General features: G+C 49.9%; 1 protein-coding gene across 6 annotated transcripts; it reads left to right on the top strand.

Annotated features, from left to right (window-relative positions):
* Positions 1–1,592: 1,592 nt before the first annotated feature.
* bckdk (branched chain ketoacid dehydrogenase kinase) lies at positions 1,593–12,197 on the top strand. 6 transcript variants are annotated; one of them, XM_004919326.4, is made up of 15 exons: positions 1,594–1,756; positions 4,078–4,135; positions 4,392–4,442; positions 4,631–4,694; positions 4,773–4,987; positions 5,063–5,131; positions 5,212–5,322; positions 5,504–5,551; positions 5,640–5,759; positions 6,815–6,913; positions 7,352–7,425; positions 7,743–7,871; positions 8,298–8,387; positions 9,036–9,197; positions 9,972–12,197. In XM_004919326.4, exons 5-15 carry the CDS (start codon positions 4,793–4,795, stop codon positions 10,114–10,116), a joined length of 1,242 nt encoding a protein of 413 aa, XP_004919383.1. In that variant the 5' UTR covers positions 1,594–1,756; positions 4,078–4,135; positions 4,392–4,442; positions 4,631–4,694; positions 4,773–4,792; the 3' UTR covers positions 10,117–12,197. The 6 variants fall into 6 exon arrangements, with proteins under 6 accessions (XP_012809201.1, XP_004919383.1, XP_002940756.2 ...); XM_004919327.4 differs by having other exon boundaries at positions 1,611–1,655; XM_012953747.3 differs by lacking the exon at positions 9,972–12,197 and having other exon boundaries at positions 1,593–1,756; positions 9,036–9,201.
* The last annotated feature ends 9,131 nt before the right edge of the window (positions 12,198–21,328 follow it).

The raw sequence follows: 21,328 nt of genomic DNA, 5'->3' as shown, positions 1-21,328 counted from the left end.
GGGCCAGACTGGCCATTCTCCCTTACACGCCCCGTTGCTCGGTGCTGGGCCAGACTGGCCATTCTCCCTTACACGCCCCGTTGCTCGGTGCTGGGCCAGACTGGCCGTTCTCCCTTACACGCCCCGTTGCTCGGTGCTGGGCCAGACTGGCCGTTCTCCCTTACACGCCCCGTTGCTCGGTGCTGGGCCAGACTGGCCATTCTCCCTTACACGCCCCGTTGCTCGGTGCTGAGCCAGACTAGCCATTCTCCCTTATTTGCTCGGTGCTGGGCCAGACTGGCCGTTCTCCCTTACACGCCCCGTTGCTCGGTGCTGGGCCAGACTGGCCATTCTCCCTTACACGCCCCGTTGCTCGGTGCTGGGCCAGACTGGCCGTTCTCCCTTACACGCCCCGTTGCTCGGTGCTGGGCCAGACTGGCCATTCTCCCTTACACGCCCCGTTGCTCGGTGCTGGGCCAGACTGGCCATTCTCCCTTACACGCCCCGTTGCTCGGTGCTGGGCCAGACTGGCCATTCTCCCTTACACGCCCCGTTGCTCGTTGCTGGGCCAGACTGGCCGTTCTCCCTTACACGCCCCGTTGCTCGGTGCTGGGCCAGACTGGCCATTCTCCCTTACACGCCCCGTTGCTCGGTGCTGGGCCAGACTGGCCATTCTCCCTTACACGCCCCGTTGCTCGGTGCTGGGCCAGACTGGCCATTCTCCCTTACACGCCCCGTTGCTCGGTGCTGGGCCAGACCGGCCATTCTCCCTTACACGCCCCGTTGCTCGGTGCTGGGCCAGACTGGCCGTTCTCCCTTACACGCCCCGTTGCTCGGTGCTGGGCCAGACTGGCCATTCTCCCTTACACGCCCCATTGCTGGGTGCTGGGCCAGACTGGCCATTCTCCCTTACACGCCCCGTTGCTCGGTGCTGGGCCAGACTGGCCATTCTCCCTTACACGCCCCGTTGCTGGGTGCTGAGCCAGACTGGGCGCTTCCCATGGGTGACACCAGGACAGGGCAATGTGGCGCAATGCACCCGGCGGAGCCTATGGGAACCCCAGGCACAACAAGCTGTACCGGTACTGCAGAAGGTTCTGTGCCAGACTCTATTGGCTCTGATCCACATTCCTGGCGTCTGTCACCTCAGGAAGCCTCAAGCCCAAACACCCCGCCCTACTGTCATGGAGCTGCCATACTGACTCACACAGCAAACCCTAGTGCCCTTCCCAGGTTGCCAGACACCTTGTGCCCAGTGGGTGCTACCCAGGCCGAGGCGGCAGTGCCCTAGTCCCACAGTGACCCAGAGACACTGACACCCTATGGCGACGGCCAGCAATAGGCACCGCCCCTCTGCAGACAGTACTCGTCACAGGAACTATTTTCACCCCGCTGTTGTTTCCTATTGGCCCTCAGTTCCGGTGGGCCAAGTACGTCACTAAATTCCGCAGCCTACCGGAACTTGTAGTTTTCTTACGGCCTCCCCAGCTCTGCTTCAGGACTCCAACTCCCGTCATGCCTCGGGGCCTCCGCTCCGGCGTTAGCGCTGCCCGCTGCCGCGGTGCATGCTGGGCCTTGTAGTCCTCGCCCCATCGGCTTATCGCTTTCGCTTCCCTTGACATGCGCGTTGCGAGTGACGTTGCACGCAGGCCTGAGGCGAAGCAGACGGTGGGCTGGTGAGTGGCAATTGGGGTTGAAGGTCGGTCGCTGCCACCTCAGGGTGTAGGGCTGGGTCCCTGCCTGTGTGTGTAACTGGATCCCCCTGCTCCATAGCGCTGTAAGTCTTACTCTGTGTGTGTGTCTGCCCTACTGCACTGTGTTACTGTGTGTCTGTATTCCCACAACTCTGTCTGTGTGTGTGTCTGCCCTACTGCACTGTGTTACTGTGTGTCTGTATTCCCACAACTCTGTCTGTCTGTCTGTCTGTCTGTCTGTCTGCCCTACTGCACTGTGTTACTGTGTGTCTGTATTCCCACAACTCTGTCTGTCTGTCTGTCTGTCTGTCTGCCCTACTGCACTGTGTTACTGTGTGTCTGTATTCCCACAACTCTGTCTGTCTGTGTGTGTGTGTATCTGCCAATCAGCACTGGGGAGGGTCACTTTGCCCAGCACTTTGCCTTTATAGTCCAATATCATTCATTGTTTTATTGTGTCTCCCCCAGCCCAGCACTGTCTGTCTGTCTTTATATTAAGTTTTAATATGATGTAGACATTGATCTTCTGAGACAATTTGCAGTTGGTCTTCATTTTTCATTTTTTCTAATGCTTTTTCATGCATTTAGTTTTTTGTTCTGCAGTCTCCAGTAGGTATTTTAGCAGCTATCTGGGTTGCTAGGGGCTTAGTTACCCTAGCAACCAGGCAGTGGTTTAAACGAGAGATGGGAATAGTAGACTGTGGCCACACACAGCCCTGTTTGTGCAGGGAGTTGGCTGCGGGCCAGCGCCGGTGTACTTACCAATGTCACCGCACCAAGGTGACCCCCAACTTTACTAAGTATTCCGGTCCCTAGTGTCCCCTAGTGTGTATAAAAATATATCTAATGCCCAAAGTATCACAGCTCTGCGGGAGGGGGGGGTTGGTTTAGTTTATTAAAGCTCTGATTGTTCCCTTATCTGCCTTACACGAGCGGCTACCTACTGCCAATTTACTAAATTGCCTCAATAAAACGTGTACTTGGCAAGCAGCGCACTTTATTAACTCGCACCGCGTTACCAGGGTGCTCGTGATTTAACCTGTGACAATCGTGGAAATTTCCAGTGCAGGATAAAGTATTTATTGAATTTTCAGTTCGCTTGGCCTTTAATATGTGTTTTAGATGTGCATTCTGTCTTATATATACACATTAGAACTGCTTTCAGGTAACCTATTGTTTCTCCTACTCCCATGTAACTGGAGGAGTCCCAAGCCGGACTTGGATTTCTTACTATTGAGTGCTATTGTGATACCTACTGGGAGCTGCTATCTTGCTCCCTTCCCATTGTTCTGCTGATCGGCTGCTGGGGGTGAGGGGGGGGGATATCACTCCAACTTGCAGCGCAGCAGTAAAGTGTGCCTGAGTCTGAGCTTTCAGCCAGCGCTACACATTAGAACTGCTTTCAGCTAACCTATTGTTTCTCCTACTCCCATGTAACTGGAGGAGTCCCAAGCCGGACTTGGATTTCTTACTATTGAGTGCTATTCTGATACCTACTGGGAGCTGCTATCTTGCTCCCTTCCCATTGTTCTGCTGATCGGCTGCTGGGGGTGAGGGGGGGGATATCACTCCAACTTGCAGCGCAGCAGTAAAGTGTGCCTGAGTCTGAGCTTTCAGCCAGCGCTACACATTAGAACTGCTTTCAGCTAACCTATTGTTTCTCCTACTCCCATGTAACTGGAGGAGTCCCAAGCCGGACTTTGATTTCTTACTATTGAGTGCTATTCTGATACCTACTGGGAGCTGCTATCTTGCTCCCTTCCCATTGTTCTGCTGATCGGCTGCTGGGGGTGAGGGGGGATATCACTCCAACTTGCAGTGCAGCAGTAAAGTGTGCCTGAGTCTGAGCTTTCAGAAGGAGCCAGCGCTACACATTAGAACTGCTATTGTTTCTCCTACTCTCATGTAACTGGAGGAGTCCCAAGCCGGACTTGGATTTCTTACTATTGAGTGCTATTCTGATACCTACTGGGAGCTGCTATCTTGCTCCCTTCCCATTGTTTTGCTGATCGGCTGCTGGAGGTGAGGGGGGGGGGGGATATCACTCCAACTTGCAGCGCAGCAGTAAAGTGTGCCTGAGTCTGAGCTTTCAGCCAGCGCTACACATTAGAACTGCTTTCAGCTAACCTATTGTTTCTCCTACTCTCATATAACTGGAGGAGTCCCAAGCCGGACTTGGATTTCTTACTATTGAGTGCTATTCTGATACCTACTGGGAGCTGCTATCTTGCTCCCTTCCCATTGTTCTGCTGATCGGCTGCTGGGGGTGAGGGGGGTGGATATCACTCCAACTTGCAGCGCAGTAGTAAAGTGTAACTGACCATGAAGGCCAAACGTGACATAAAGGCTGTGCAGCTGCCAGTTTGTATCCGTCACCTCCTGTATCTCTTCTCTTCCACCACAGGCATCGGCGAGCCGGTAGCCTCCGCATCTCTGCGCCTATGGGTTTCAGGAACACAGAGGTGAGTGAGTTTATTACTTATGCCCCCGACCCCCAGCTCTGGTCACTGTCTGCCCCACCTGTACTCTAATCCTCATGAGTCGGAACGCGGCACGCAGCTCAATACATGGGTCTACACAGCCGGTCCCTATGTACTTCTGTGGGGGGGGTACAAAATGCACCCTAATTGAATAGAAATCTCTAGAAGAGAAGCTCATTGGGTCAGTACCTATAACTCTATCCTTTCCTCTCTCTCTCTCTGTATATATATATTCCAGATGGCACCGTGCCCACTGGCCTCTTCCTTCTGCGACCGTAGCTATTCGACAGTAAGTCCGTAGTCTGGGAATCCCCCGCGCCATGGAACTTTCCGTGATGTGGCAGCAGAACTTTCTGTTGGCGGAACATTAAACTAATGGAGGAGTGTTGCTGCCGGCACGGGGATACTGAATGCACAGGGAGATTTGGTTTAGATTTATATCTAATGCTCATTATGGACTCTCTTCTTTCCCCCGAGGTTCTGAAGTAATCGGGCCAAGGCTGAGCCAACCTGCTTTGCTGCTGAACATTTCTACATCAGGGTAGGTGAATGCAAAATGGGCTCCTGGTTGTCCCTCGCTCTGTCCCATGATTCCTCACCCCCCACCCTTGTACTGCAGGATCACCAGCCTGGGCAGAGATGTTCCGGAAGAACCTGTTGGATTTGGCAGGCCGGGGGGCCCTGAAGCCCGTACCGGTTAGTCTGTCGCTGCTGCCCATACGTTCTCGCTCCACTTCTGCCACAGACCAGAACCACGTTGAACTGGCGAGGGAGCGCTCCAAAACAGTCACCTCTTTCTATAACCAATCCGGCATTGATATTTCAGCAGAGAAGGTACGGGGTGGGCGGGGTTACCAAGGAAGAGTCTGCTGGGAACCGGGATTAAGTGTTCTCTGTTCATCCCTTTAGGCCTCTGTCCGCCTCACTCCAACCACTATGCTGTACTCAGGGAGGTCTCAGGATGGCAGCCATATTCTGGTGAGAGTCTAAGCCCCCCCTCCTAGCAATTGTTCTAGGCTTTGCAGTGTATTTACTCACCCCCACTCTGTGTTCTGCAGAAAAGCGCTCGCTACTTGTACAAGGAGCTCCCGGTCCGGATTTCCCATCGCATCAAAGGCTTCCGCAGTCTCCCGTTCATCATCGGCTGCAACCCAACGATCCTGCACGTGGTACGGCTCTCATTCCCACTGATGTAGGTCTAGCAGCATGGACCCCAGTGTTCCCTTTATTTAAGGGGGAAGGTCTCCCAGTAGAACATATTAAGAACCGCAGAACGTTCTAGATACTTTCCGTAGCCATTAGCTGTGTGTGTAAGCCGTAGCTGAGTGTTGCTATTTGCTTGTTTCCCAGCACGAGCTGTACATCCGAGCCTTCCAGAAGCTCAGCGAGTTCCCTCCGGTAAGTGCTTGGTTCTCCCCAGGGCTGGGGCAGTTGTTCTGTAGCCGTTGTGTTGCCTCACTGCGTTGCTCTCTCCCACCCCCCCCAGATCTCTAACCACGAGACGGAGAGCCAGTACTGCAAGCTCCTGCGCCAGCTGCTCGATGATCACAAGGATGTGGTGACTCAGTTGGCCGAGGGGATGAGGGAGAGCAGGAAACACATCCAGGTACCTGCCCCAGAGTAACGTGGGAAAATCATGCGCCAGAATCTGACACTGCCTTACCTTGTCCGCTGGCATCTTGACTTAGCTGCTTCCTGATTGTTCCCATTCTTATTTGGTTCTACTAATGCCCCCTGGGATGTGTTCCTGTGCCTCTAATGCCCCCTGTGATGTGTTCCTGAGCCTCTCATGCCCCAGGGACTGTGTTCCTCTGCCTCTAGTGCCCCCTGGGCTAGGTTCCCGTGCCTCTAATGCCCCCTGGGCTGGGTTCTGGTGCCTCTAATGCCCCCTGGGCTGGGTTCTGGTGCCTCTAATGCCCCCTGGGCTGGGTTCCTGTGCCTCTAATGCCCCCTGGGCTGGGTTCCCGTGCCTCTAATGCCCCCTGGGCTGGGTTCCCGTGCCTCTGATGCCCCCTGGGCTGGGTTCCCGTGCCTCTGATGCCCCCTGGGCTGGGTTCCCGTGCCTCTGATGCCCCCTGGGCTGGGTTCCCGTGCCTCTGATGCCCCCTGGGCTGGGTTCCCGTGCCTCTGATGCCCCCTGGGCTGGGTTCCCGTGCCTCTGATGCCCCCTGGGCTGGGTTCCCGTGCCTCTGATGCCCCCTGGGCTGGGTTCCCGTGCCTCTGATGCCCCCTGGGCTGGGTTCCCGTGCCTCTGATGCCCCCTGGGCTGGGTTCCCGTGCCTCTGATGCCCCCTGGGCTGGGTTCCCGTGCCTCTGATGCCCCCTGGGCTGGGTTCCCGTGCCTCTGATGCCCCCTGGGCTGGGTTCCCGTGCCTCTGATGCCCCCTGGGCTGGGTTCCCGTGCCTCTGATGCCCCCTGGGCTGGGTTCCCGTGCCTCTGATGCCCCCTGGGCTGGGTTCCCGTGCCTCTGATGCCCCCTGGGCTGGGTTCCCGTGCCTCTGATGCCCCCTGGGCTGGGTTCCCGTGCCTCTGATGCCCCCTGTGCTGGGTTCTCGTGCCTCTGATGCCCCCTGTGCTGGGTTCCCGTACCTCCTATTCCCCCCTGTGCTGGGTTCCTGTGCCTCGTGCACTTACATCTGTAACCCAAGTGTCTCTCGCAGGATGAGAAAGTCATCAGATATTTCTTGGATAAGACTTTAACGTCGCGCCTGGGCATCCGGATGTTGGCAACGCACCACCTGGCTCTGCACGAGGACCGGGTAGGCACCTCATTGTGTTTCCCACTAAATAGCAAGTTCACTTCTAAATGCACATTATGGGGTTAATTTCACTCCTCTGCATATTTATTTGTTTGAGACCGTTATCTGTCTGCTAAGCAAGACTGCTTTAAAGGAGACATATAGGATAAACCCCCTAACCCTGTAGGCAATTATGAATAATATATGGTGCTGGTTTCCCTTTGCACTAAACATTAACCCTATCTGTAACAATGGCCCCTTTATTGGAGCTCCCTATAGATCCTCTCAGGTCCCTGTCTGGGTTTCACATGAGGGATGGGCGTGTCCTAACGGTCCCTGCCAGAAGCACAGTAGGAGGGGGATAGCCAACTATATTTAGATGAGTATAATTCATTGACACAATATTGTTTTTCCCAGAATATGTCCCCTTTAATGTTCTCTCTCTCATTTTACTTCCAGCCAGACTTTGTTGGCATTATCTGCACCCGCCTCTCACCTAAGAAGATCATTGAGAAATGGGTGGACTTTGCCAGGTAACCAGTGCAGGGTGGGGGAAGATTTGGCCACTGACTAGTTGTGTTGGGGGTCCCTGACACTAAGGCTAATGGCACTCAGAGTGGAGGAGCCGCCCATTCAGGCCCCACCCCATGTGTCACTGTGCACATTAGACCCATAAGTGTACATGTGGGCGTTTAGCGGCCGAGATCCGCCCCTTGCGCATAGTGTCAGGCATGTGGGGGTGAGGCCGTAGGTGGCAGGGTGAGTGATTTTCTCCATGTGACATTAGGCTTAGATGGTGGCGCTTTCCCTGACAGACAATTGCCCCTTAACTCTTTCCTTCTCCTTGCAGGCGTCTGTGTGAGCACAAGTACGGGAATGCCCCCCGAGTCCGCATTAATGGTCACGTTGCCGCTCGATTCCCTTTCATCCCCATGCCGCTGGATTACATTCTCCCGGAGCTGCTCAAAAACTCCATGCGGTGAGTTTGATTGATCGAAAATTTCTCCAAGAACCCCACTAGCCCCGCCCACCTGTTCCACTTCCTGCTGCCTCCTTTCCCAGGCTGTGCAGGGGGGCCGGCGGCACTGTAGGATAGGAACCAATCAGCAGCTAGGCTGACCTGATAGGGAACTGAAGCCTGTCAGTGCTTGTGTGACTGCAGGGCTGGGATTGGCTCTCCCACTCCTACTGTGCCTCTGGCAGGGACCGTTAGGACACGCCCACCCCTCATGTGAAACCCAGACAGGGACCTGAGAGGATCTATAGGGAGCTCCAATAAAGGGGCCATTGTTACAGATAGGGTTAATGTTTAGCCCAAAGGGAAACCAGCACCTTATATTATTCATAATTGCCTACAGGGTTAGGGTTTTTTTTTTCATTAATCTCTTTAATATTGTCCCTCTAGGGCCACCATGGAAAGCCATATTGAAACGCCCTACAACGTCCCGGACATTTCAATTACCATCGCCAACAACGACATTGACTTCATAATCCGGTAAGGAGGCGTAATTATGGGTGGGAGGGGTCAGCGCCGAGCTGGTTGCTTTGGGTCATGTCTGAGCGAGTCGGTTATGTAAGTCTCACCCGTGAGTCACACAAACCTGCTCTCCCTCCCCGTGTCCCGTCCTGTCACTGCCGGGGGGAATGGGGCCTAATAAAGCAGCTTTGCAAAATACATGCCTTAACGATAGCCAATGACTGTGTGCGATTGCTGACACACTGCTGAAGCAGCTGATTAACACACCTGCCTTGGGGAGGGCAGAATCCTGCTACATTGTTTCAGGAGTCGGAACCAGGAGAGCAGAAAGGGATAAACACACCACATTTTTTTATTATCCGTAGTTTAAGTTATTTTACTTTTTCTTCTGCAGCTTTCCAGTTTGGAGTTTCAGCAGCTGCCTGGTTGCTAGGGTCCAAATGACCTTAGCAACCAGGGAGCGGGTTGAATGAGAGATTGAAATATTAACAGGAGAGGGTCTGAATAAAAAGAGAAGTTATAAAAAAAAGTAACAATAACAATCAATCTGTAGCCTCACAGAGCGATAGTATTTTGGCTGCCGGGGTCAGTGACCCCCATTAGAAAGCCTAAAGAGGAAGGCAAATAATTCAAAAACTAGAAAAATAATGAACTATCTGACTGTAGGATCTCAGACCGAGGAGGTGGGATCCCACATGATCACATGGAGCGGGTAATGGATTACCACTTCACCACGGCAGAGACCAGCGCTCAGGATCCCCGCATCAACCCGATTTTTGGGAACATGGTGGACATGGTGAACAGCGGCCAATCAGGCCCTATGCACGGGTAAGAGGCGGGCCTTAGGGTTATCTCTTAATGTGCATGGGTTATACAGAGACTGATAGCGTATTCCATTACTGATTTAATCTAATAACACAATAGGAAGGCTATGGGAGGTTATGGCCAAATGAGACAATGGCAGATTGGGCAAGGCTGATATTGTTACTGAGCCAGCAATACCCTTATAGAACCTAAAGTAAAGGGGAAATAAATACACTTTCCCTATTACTATCTCTTATAGAAACATGGTCTTCATTTTTTATTATTTGTAGTTTTTCAGTTATTTTACTTTTTTTAGCAGCTCTCTGGTTGCTAGGGTCCAAATTACCTTAGCAACCAAGGAGTGGTTTGAATGAGAGATTGAAATATTCACAGGAGAGGACCTGAATAAAAAGATAAACTATAAAAAAGTAACAATAACAATAAAACTAGCTTCACAGAGCGATGGTTATTGCCGGGGTCAGTGACCCCCATTAGAAAGCTGGGACGGAAAATAATTCAATAGCTATAACAAAGAAATAAATAAGACCAATTGAAAAGTTGCTTAGAACTGGGCATTCTATAAAGATGAACAACGAGTTGGCCCCTGGCTATTGGTTAGTTTTGGGCGCGTTGTTGTTGCAGTGTTACCGGTGTATTGGAAGCACAAGTTCAGGCCCCTCCCTTAGTACTGGGGCGGCCATGTTTATTGCTATTGCTGCAAAGGATAAGCGCTCAGCAGTCAGGACACGGGTAAGGCTGGGCTCTAATGCCATTGGTACAATATCTATTTCTTTGTAGTTTCGGCTTTGGCCTGCCCACGTCCCGGGCCTACGCGGAGTATCTGGGCGGCTCCCTGTGCATCCAGTCTCTGCAGGGCATCGGCACGGACGCCTACCTGCGGCTCAAGCACATCGACGGCAAAGAGGAGAGCTTCCGCATCTGAGCACAGACTGCCGGAGGGGAAGAACAGCACCGGCGGGGGCTGCCTGCCCAGTGGCTCTTGGGAAATTATCCTTAACCCTTTCCATACCTTCTTTGTTCCCCTGCTAGAGAATTCCACCCCCCACGACTGTGTTCCTTGGCATTAAAGTGACACCGCCAGTGTCTTCAAGAATCGCTCAAGGCTCCATGTTACGCCCAGTGGTTTCCTACCCAATAACCTCTTGGCATGGAATTTGACTGCTCTCCTCCCATTGGCCAGTGTGACAGGGAAGGGCCAACCCTCCACCCTTTTGCTGATGTAGGCAAGCGTCTGTTACCAAGAGCAGTCTTTGTATTGCAGTAAAGAGGCTTCGGATTGGGCCCTTACGTTTAGACTTGATCAGTACGCCCATTGGTTCCCTATCCAATGACCTCTTGGCATGGAATTTGACTGCTCTCCTCCCATTGGCCAGTGTGACAGGGAAGGGCCAACCCTCCACCCTTTTGCTGATGTAGGCAAGCGTCTGTTACCAAGAGCAGTCTTTGTATTGCAGTAAAGAGGCTTCGGATTGGGCCCTTACGTTTAGACTTGATCAGTACGCCCATTGGTTCCCTATCCAATGACCTCTTGGCATGGAATCCGACTGCTCTCCTCCCATTGGTCAGTGTGACAGGGAAGGGCCAACCCTCCGCCCTTTTGCTGATGTAGGCAAGCGTCTGTTACCAGAAGTAGTCTTTGTATTGCAGTAAAGAGGCTTCGGATTGGGCCCTTACGTTTAGACTTGATCATTGAATCCTTATGGTCTCAACCAATGATAAAACACAGACATGGAATAATGCATCTCCCGGTAACTAACTGGCGACTGTGACTATTTTCCCTTTCTGTCAGGGGATTCCTGGCCCTTGGGCTTTAGCTGAACTTGCTACCGACCTGCCTGCTTGGAATACTGGCGGCTGCTAAAACGACCCTGTCATGGCAAGTACATTACTGTCACCTTGAGCCCAGTCCTAACTGGCGAGTGTGTGAAGCCCCTCCCTTCCCTGTGTGACAACGGTTTCTTATCATGGGCCCAGTTGGTCTGATCCAAAGCTTTGCAGTAATATATAGTGTGGGCCACTCACTGTGCCCGTGGGCAACCCATATATTGTGTTTTATTTGCAGTATGCACCTCAGCCGTGACCTCAGGAACACTACATATATATCTATGTTATATAGTGAATAAAGTACCCCCTATTGTAAAATATAAGGATATTATCAGTCAACGAAGAGTTCAATGACCATATCCTTATATTTTACAACAGGGGGTACTTTATTTATTTATAATAGACAAGTTTTAGTTAGTCATGTGACAGAAATTACATCACTAAGCTCCGATTATAACCGATGAGATCACTAAGCACCGATTATAAGGATATAATTTACAGTTTGGTCCCATAGGGAAACGATCATACTGTATATTATACTATGTACGTTGTGTTGCAGTCAGATGGAAGCTGGTTATTACTGTGTCTCTGCGTGGGAGGGTAATAAATACCGTGCAAATACCCCCCCCACCACCAGCTGCTGCTTCCAGTCATGTGACCCAGTGCCCAAGGAGACCTTTCCCAATTAACCCTCCGCTTGGGATTGCAGAATCGATGCATTAGCATTTAAATTATTGCTTTTACCAAAAAGAAGCAGAAGAAAGAAATAATAGGCTTTATTATTAGTAGTAGTAAGTGGAGTCTGCGTTCTTTCCTCCTGTGGCGCCCCCAGCTGGCCAGTGTGTGCAGTCGCTTTTATCCAACGGACAGGATTTTATTGTTACAGTGACATTTGTCAGTAATAGAGACACAGAGAAATAAATCTGCCCCTTTGGGCACTGAGGGCAAATTTAAAGGATAAGTTAAGCCAACGTGATGCTCTCGGATGGATTCATTTACATTCAAACATCAAGCCAATGCCTGCAGAGTGTGACATTCTTTGTCCCGCCCCCTACCAGGGGGTCCCGCCCCCATAACCGTGAACCTGGAGACTGTGCAAGGGTGAGGAAATGGAGGGCAAACTTACGGACTTGTACGTTTTCTTATTTTATGGCCTTTTTTAAAAAAAAAAAAAAAAAAGACAATGACTTTAATTTCAGCTCCAGTGGAAACCGGAGTCTTTATTATGTTACTGTTACCGGGCGCATCAGAGCTTTCCGAAGCTCTTCTTCCAATCAGGATGAACGGAGCTCGTCACGTGACTATGGCCCAAGTACCGAGGTGCCCGGCAGCATGTTACAAGGGGATCATTTCTGCGTATGATATCGGGCACCCACTCTCCGTTAACCCTTCCAGAGGCGTGGGAACATGCCGACGGGGGGTGACAGGCCGGAGGGCCGCTCGTTTCACTAACCAGGTTTGAGTTTGACAATCATTTCACGTTGGTTGATCCCGCCCCGTCCGACAATGGGGTAACGGGACTTTCATTTGCGTTTCTGTACTTTGTTTTCTTTTTTTTAAATGTTTTTCCGATGTCAACAATGTGGCTTGTGAGATTTTCTGGGTTTTTTTTTGTAAAAGCCCCTTCACGTAAATAAAGGATTGAAAAGAAAGAAAAACTGCGGCCTTTTCTGTCCCCTAGTATTTAGTGTAGGTTTATCGTTAGACGGTGCCTTTCAGCTATTGCCCGCTGGGTGGCGCTGTAGGGCTATACTATTCCAAACCGTATTATATGTTTCCCTCGGCTGAATTCAGCCTTCAATGATGGATTTTATGGTCTTCACCAGCCAAAGGCTCCACTCGCTTCTCTGTACAGCAGCGCCATTACCGTCTTATAATTTCCATTCTCTGGACATAGAGTCGCCAATCAGTTTACAGCCCTTGCTGGCAGCAAATGGGCCAGTGGCTGATACCGGCAACCAAGAAGGATGCAATACACACACTGGCCACTGGGTGTCACTGTAGCTGTCCCTGGTTTCTGTCATAGATTACTGTGTAATATGGACCCTAAGTTGAATTTAACATGCAATTTTGCTTTGGCTTGGAGCCAGTCAGAATCCTTACTTTTATGTGCCTGGGTTTCAGTAGACCCATAGGGTCGATTGAATACAGTGCTCAGTCCTGCTGGGATCTACCCAATCCAGAACTATACACTGAAAGATCCACTCGATTGACGAGGTTGCCAAACGATCGGATCTTTCCCTGATGTGCCTACCTTGAGATGGCTGATATCAGATTGATCCAATCGTTTGACCTCATTACAGGCAGTCGGGACGAGGACTACCTCGCAGATTCAGGTCCTTCAGACCGATTTGGAACATTATCTCCCATGTATGGGGACCCCCAATGGGCCTACCCAGCCGATATCTGGCCTAAAATTGGCTAGATGTCGATCAGGCAGGTTTGATTTTGCCATTGGATTGGGGACCATATCGGCTCAATGATGTGGTCCTTGCTCTGACAGGTCCTATTCTTCTCATTGTAAAGGTGGCCATACACGTTAAGATTCGCTCGCTTGACGAGGTCGCCAAGCGAGCAGATCTTCTCCCGATATCCCCACCTCTGGTGGGCGATATTGGGCAAATTTAGGCTAATTTGATCGTTTAGCCCTGGGGCCAAACTATCGAATTATAACGACGGTAATGGGCGCATTCAGTTCGGGGGCCCGCATCACCGAGCCGATACAGTCCCCGATCCGACTAAATCTTTTAACCTGCCTGATCGATACCTGCCCAATTTCAGGCCAGATATCGGTCGGGCAGGCCCGTCTTTTGTGCCCCTACACGGGTCAATAAGCTGCCGAATCGATCTGAGGGACCCATATCGGCAGCTACAATCGGCCCGTGTATGGCCACCTTAATTGGATCGGATTACTCCAATTTCATCCACTTTAGGTGGGCATATGGGTGGAAAGATCTTGCCAAACAAGCGCATCTTATAGTGTAAGGCCAACAGGATTTTTCAACCGTGTCCAACATATGCCCAATTTTCAGCCAGATGACAGTTGGGTAGGCCTGTCTGAGGGCCCCATACATGGGCGGTTTTTATTGGCCCATGTACAGACACCTAGTTTTGGGACCAAATCATTAGCGTTCAGCTAAACTAAATCTGGAACCCTGTGTCCTGGAGTATTGGGTAAGAAGGCATTGTCCCTTTTAGAGTCATATGGGTTAATCTTGTCGTTTGTACTGTTCCCCCGAAAAGAGGCTTAGCATCGTCCCCCTAGGCACATCAGTGCTGCTGATTGGCCAAACCACCTAGAAATGAGCCTATCAGGTCATGATGTAGTCGTTTCAGGCGGCTTTCATTTGCCATTGTACTTGCCTGAACAGCTGCTTAGTTAGTTTTTAATACTCTAATACTGCAGGCCTTGTAACGACTGTAACCTCTGTTTTAAGTAATAATTGACCTAAACACCTCTGTGAACCCAAGAATGGGGCAATAGGAACGAGTGATGGCCTGAAATCAGCCCCCGTGAGTCATTCATCTTTGGGGTGGTTTCACGCCTTGGTTCCTGGCTTCTCTTCCTTGTTGATACAGTTCTCATTTCATAATTGTTCCTCGGAGACATTAAGTAGCAGCTCTATATTTAGAGGTGGCCAACAATGAGGTATTGATATTACTATATTTAGATTTAGCTTGATTCATTAATCTGCTTCGAATATCCCCAGGGAGGAAGAAACCACTTGGCAAGGAAGCTCCATGAGAGATGAGACATGGCTAAGGAATGTGCTGAGGGCACGAATGGACGGATTGCCGCTCTTTATGCCTCATACCTGCTCTGTTCCCATGGGGTTTTTTACTCCAGACTATTACCCCACTGGGGCGGCAGTTTAAGGGAACAGGGCACTAAAGCCTTAGTGCATTCAGAAAGGATAGAGCGCTTGCTGGTAACCCAATGTTTAGATGCTTCCTCCATAGCAGTCGGAATATAATAAGTTACACTATTTGGGCAAAAATAGGTGGAAACCCCTTCTAATGATGAAATTGGCTGTATAACCCATCATTGATGACTCAGGTGCCACCATTTTGGGCTTTGTAGTATCAGCCAATGGTTTGGGGGAAGGTTCTTTCTTGTTTTAGGACAATAAGGTCCCCTGTATAAATCCAGGTCCATACAAAATGGGCTGCAGAAGTGGAAGAACCTGACTGACCTGCACAGAGTGGCCTCAACCCAACTCAACACCTGGGGATGAACTGGATCCCCCCATCTAGGAGCCAGGCCTGATCAGTGCCCAACCTCTTACATAGAGGAGTGGAAGCTAATTCCACCAACAATGTTCCAAGATCTAGTAGAAATGTAGGGAGTTAGGGATGTTCTAGGTGCAAAGAGGACTAACTTCATAATTATTGGCTTGGTTTTGTAATGAGATTTTGGCCAAACGTCTCATATTGTGTAGTTTAAGATAGAACATAGACAATTATATGCAGTCATTCTGCCCTCATTCAGAAAGCTCATTGATGCAGGACAGAAAACCAAGAACCAAGGCCAGGCCTGGAAAGAGCAGAGTCTTCAGGGAGAACTCATCAGGCCACTGGTAGCAACATCCAATGGTTTGGGGAGCAACATGTTGCTCACAAGCCACTGGTTGGTGATCACTGTTCTAGAGTATCTCAGGAGAGAGATTAGTAGGCAAACAGACACTTGAGGACATACCCAGTGGTAAAGTTGAAAAGAGCACATACAAGTAGCTATGCCCTATGTAAGGTATCTGGTTCTAGAGTATCTCAGGAGGGCATTTACTAGTTACAGACACTTGAGGACCTGCCCAGTGGAAGAGAGTTAGAGAAGAGGACACAGCAATAGCATCTCCCAACGGAAGGTACCTGGTTCTAGAGTATCTCAGGAGGGCGTTTTCTAGTTACAGACACTTGAGGACCTGCCCAGTGGTAGAGAGTTAGAGAAGAGGACAAAGCAATAGCATCTCCCTACGGAAGGTACCTGGTTCTAGAGTATTTCAGGAAAGAGTTTACTAGTTACAGACACTTGAGGACCTGCCCAGTGGTAGAGAGTTAGAGAAGAGGACACAGCAATAGCATCTCCCTACGGAAGGTACCTGGTTCTAGAGTATCTCAGGAAAGAGTTTACTAGTTACAGACACTTGAGGACCTGCCCAGTGGTAGAGAGTTAGAGAAGAGGACACAGCAATAGCATCTCCCTACGGAAGGTACCTGGTTCTAGAGTATCTCAGGAAAGAGTTTACTAGTTACAGACACTTGAGGACCTGCCCAGTGGTAGAGAGTTAGAGAAGAGGACACAGCAATAGAATCTCCCAACGGAAGGTACCTGGTTCTAGAGCATCTCAGGAAAGAGTTTACTAGTTACAGACACTTGAGGGCCTGCCCTTTGATAAAGGGTTACAGAAGAGTGCATGGCTGGCAGTAGCTACTCCCTAGGGAAGGTGCCTGGTTCCAGAGGATTATGGATATAGTGCTACTTGTATACTCAGTGCTGTACATGAAATGATCTAGTGAACATTTCTTTTGCAACCACTTCACCTAAGTGCCTAGAAGTCTTCTCTAATCAGCGCCAGTGTAGGTTCTACAAGGAACTTCGATTACATGCCAGAATCTCTTCCCAAGTATATTGGGTAGAAAAGAGTTGGGGGTCACTAGAAGTCAATAACTCTGCATCGGTGTCTCTACAGTTCTTCTGAAATCACCACGATGGCAATGAAACCTTCTTGGAGTCCACCGTGTAGAAAGATAAAGCAGCAGGAAAGAGACCAGTGGGCACAGCACTCTGGGAAATATCTGCTCATGTAATACAGGAAAGAACTACATAATAGGAAGATTAATCCTCTGCTTCCTTCATCTCTGAGCCATGACTCCTTCACGGAATTAGCAGTAAAATAGAGTAAGGATGACAAAAGGCACAGATCCATTCGGTTCACATTTTCCAAAACCCTGTTTGAGTTAATTCATAAGAGAAGGAAAGGAACCAGAGTCCCATCCCCTATGTGGCTGTTTATCCCTGGCCAAAACCAGCTGTCCAAGTACTCCTGTGATCTATGTTATCTTCTAAACATGACATAATCTGCCCATACATGAAGCACTAGGGTTCAGACATTTGCCCAATTTTGACCTTCATGTTTGAACATCACTATATGGGACACAATATGAAGCCTACTGGAAAGGGACAGGAAGAAGGTAGTACATGAAATAGTCTTCCCATCACCAACTGGTGGGGACTAACGTGGTGGAGATTCAAGTTTGCACAACATACTGTAGATCTGTTAGTGTTAGAACTGGGCAGGCAACATGGAGTAGTGGGCGCTTCTCTGCCTACATTGGGGCTTCTTACAGACAAACTGGTCCACTGTGTTGCTGAAATTACTCCGGCTCTTACTCACATCTTCAACTCTTCTCTGTCTTCTGGAAGTTTCCCCTCTTCATTCAAACTGGCCTGTGTCAAGCTTATCCTTAAAAAGGCCAAGCTGGACCCGTCCTGTCTCTCTAACTACCGTCCTGTCTCGCTTTTGCCGCTTGCCTCCAAAATCTTAGAGCGTATTGTCTTCTCCCGTATCACTAACTTTCTTAATGCACATCATTTATTGGACCCGCTGCAATCTGGCTTTCGGCCTGCGCACTCTACTGAGACGGCCTTGTGCAGAGTTACGAACGATCTTCAGGTTGCCAAAGCCAATGGTCACTTTTCCATACTAATCCTCCTAGATCTATCGGCTGCGTTTGATACGTTCGGCCCCTCCCTCCTGATGCAAATTCTGCATTCGATTGGTCTCCGTAGTCAGGCTGCATCCTGGATCTCTTCCTACCTCTCTAACTGTTCCCTCACTGTCTCCTATGGTAACAGGACCTCATCTCCAGTTCCTCTTAATGTGGGGGTACCCCAAGGCTCTGTACTTAATGTGGGGGTACCCCAAGGCTCTGTACTTAATGCGGGGGTACCCCAAGGCTCTGTACTTAATGCGGGGGTACACCAAGGCTCTGTACTTAATGTGGGGGTACCCCAAGGCTCTGTACTTAATGCGGGGGTACCCCAAGGCTCTGTACATAATGTGGGGGTACCCCAAGGCTCTGTACATAATGCGGGGGTACCCCAAGGCTCTGTACATAATGTGGGGGTACCCCAAGGCTCTGTACTTAATGTGGGGGTACCCCAAGGCTCTGTACTTAATGTGGGGGTACCCCAAGGTTCTCTATTTAATGTGGGGGTACCCCAAGGCTCTGTACTTGGGCCGTTGTTGTTCTCCCTTTACACGCTGTCTATGGGAGATCTTATTCGTTCATTTGGCTTTAAATATTATCTGTATGCTGATGAAACCCAAATTTACTTTTCGACCCCTTCGTTAACAGTTGAAACTGAGAGTCAAATCTCTAACTGCCCCCTAGCTATCTCTAACTGCCCCTAGCTATCTCTAACTGCCTCCTAGCTATCTCCAATTGGATGAACCAACGCCACCTCAACCTGAACCTAACAAAAACTGAACTAATGATCTTTCCGCCTTAAGCTGGCCATACACGTGGCAATCTGACGATGTTTCGTGCGACCATCGGTCGCACAAAACATCGTCAGATCCGCCACACACAGTCAGGGCTGAAACAGCAGATAAGGAGGTAGAAACAATAGGATTTCTACCTCCTTCTGCCGATTCAGCCCTGACGGCAGATTTTGGTCAGGCGCCTTCTATGGCACCCGATCAAAATTTTCTAACCTGGCCGATCGGCGAGTCGTCCGATATCAGCAGCTTCCTGCGATATCGGTCGACTCGCCGACATGCCATACACGCACCGAATATCGTACGAAACGAGGTTTTGTACGATAGTACCGGTGCGTGTATGGCCAGCTTAAGCTTGGTCCTACCCCCCCCCCCTTTTCTATCTCTATTGATGGCACCCTCATCAACCCCGACGATTTGGCACGTTGTTTGGGGGGATCTTTGACTCCAGTCTCTCCTTCTCTGACCATACTAACACCACTGTCAAAACCTGTCACTTTTTCTTACGCAATATTGCCAAAATCCGTCCCTTTCTTTCTACTGCAACAGCTAGGCTGCTCATGCATGCTCTCATCCTATCCCGACTGGGCTACTGTAACCTGCTACTAACCGGCCTCCCTAACTCCCATCTTTCCCCCCTGCAGTCTATATTAAATACTTCTGCCAGAATTCTGCTCTTCTCACCCAGGAGAGTTCAGGGCCTTCCCCTGCTAAAGTCCTTATCATGGCTCCTATTAAACAGAGAATATCTTACAAACTCCTTCTCTTAACCTTCCCTCCATTCCTCTGCTCCTCACTCCATCTCTTCCCTTGTGTCTCCGTACGTTCCTGGCCAACTCCTCTGCTCCTCACTCCATCTCTTCCCTTGTGTCTCCGTACGTTCCTGGCCAACTCCTCTGCTCCTCACTCCATCTCTTCCCTTGTGTCTCCGTACATTCCTGGCCAACTCCTCTGCTCCTCACTCCATCTCTTCCCTTGTGTCTCCGTATGTTCCTGGCCAACTCCTCTGCTCCTCACTCCATCTCTTCCCTTGTGTCTCCGTACGTTCCTGGCCAACTCCTCTGCTCCTCACTCCATCTCTTCCCTTGTGTCTCCGTACGTTCATGGCCGATTCCTTCGTTCCTCGCAGAGCAATCGTTTGGTTTCTGCCCTGCTGCCCCTCACATTGGGAATGCCCCCCCTGATTTCCTCCGGAGAGAATCCTCCATCAGTCTTTTTAAAACTAAACTTAAAGACTCCCTATTGGGGCACTCGCCCAGCACCTGATCTGGGAACTGGCACTTATATTGTACTGTCACCCACTGTGACCTACAGCCCTTATATTTGCCTACTTGTGTCTGTAAGTTACCCTCCCATATAGATTGTAAGCTCTACGGGGCAGGGACCTCCATCATCTTGTGTTTTTGACTCTTATCTTATTGCAACTGTATCTTGTATTTATTGTTATACTTTGTATTTATCTATTATTATCTTAATAACCCCCTGTTTGTATTAATGTATCTACTGTACAGCGCTGGGTACATAAGTAGCACTTTATAAATAAAGATATACATACATACATACATACTGCTATAAAAATGAAGGTTTTCCCATAGGCTGCCTCGGGTATGCCCTTCCTTGCTTCAATTTCCAGTGGCTTTAGCCTGTAGGGTGTAAAATGGAAATGTTATTGGCCAAAGTGGGTTCCTTCACCTTCGCATACAAATGATGAGATGGTCTCCTCGTTCAAAATGCCATTCATGATCTTGCTCGAAGGACACCCCAGTTCCTCTATTGACCCCTGTCGCCCAAAAAAATCCTCTCCACTATATTCCTCATGGGAAAGTCTGGGACCTTCACTCATCTTACAGTAAAGAAATGTTCTGCTGATCTAGAAGGTCCTTCGGTCTTGGTGGAGGGTCGTTTGCACCAGTTTTGTCCCAGGGGGAAGGAAAATGAATATAGGGATTTGAGTTGGAGTCGACATTGTAGACTAGAAGGGCACAAATCTTGCATTTACTGTATCCGACCTGGAGAGGAAGTGCGACCCAACTCGTTAGTACATAGGGGATCTATAGGGAGAGCTGGGTTACATGTGCTTTGGTTTGACACTCCGGGAAATCATTACTTAACGTGTATTAGGAATTTCACAAACAGAGCAATGCTAATTAATGTCATTCCTGCTTAACGAGCCGCATACACTCCTGACTCACCGCTCTGCACATGGTTTACAGCATCGTTAATTACCCCTGTGATGTAGCCATGTTACATACATACGATTATTTTCCATTACCTGGATATTATTCAGGGTTTCACTTTCCCAAGACTCTATGGAATATCCTTGGGTGAGTGCAGAAGGGGGTACATTCCAAAAGAGTTAATCCCCCAGGAACGCAATGAGTTTTGGGCTGGGGGTACATGGGAGTTTCAATGTTTCCTGATGTACGTTGCATTTTGTAGCCACCCTGACGCAGAAGTGGGGTGCCCAGGGAGGTTCCAGTCACTTGGAAGGGCAGTTAGGGGCACCACCTCCACCCCAAGCGCTCTGCGTAGCTACGGGGGGTATCTCACCGAGTAAAGAGAGCACTCTGCCTAACTACGGGGGTATCTCACTGAGTAAAGAGAGCACTCTGCCTAACTACGGGGGTATCTCACCGAGTAAAGAGAGCACTCTGCCTAACTATAGGGGTATCTCACCGAGTAACAAGAGCACTCTGCCTAAATACGGGGGTATCTCACCGAGTAACGAGAGCACTCTGCCTAACTACGGGGGTATCTCACCGAGTAAAGAGAGCACTCTGCCTAACTATGGGGGTATCTCACAGAGTAACG

The sequence above is a fragment of the Xenopus tropicalis genome, chromosome 9, assembly GCF_000004195.4.
Source record: "Xenopus tropicalis strain Nigerian chromosome 9, UCB_Xtro_10.0, whole genome shotgun sequence".
Lineage (NCBI taxonomy): Eukaryota > Metazoa > Chordata > Amphibia > Anura > Pipidae > Xenopus > Xenopus tropicalis.
The sequence above is the reverse complement of the archived record's forward strand: the minus strand, read 5'-3'. Positions and strand labels throughout refer to the sequence as shown.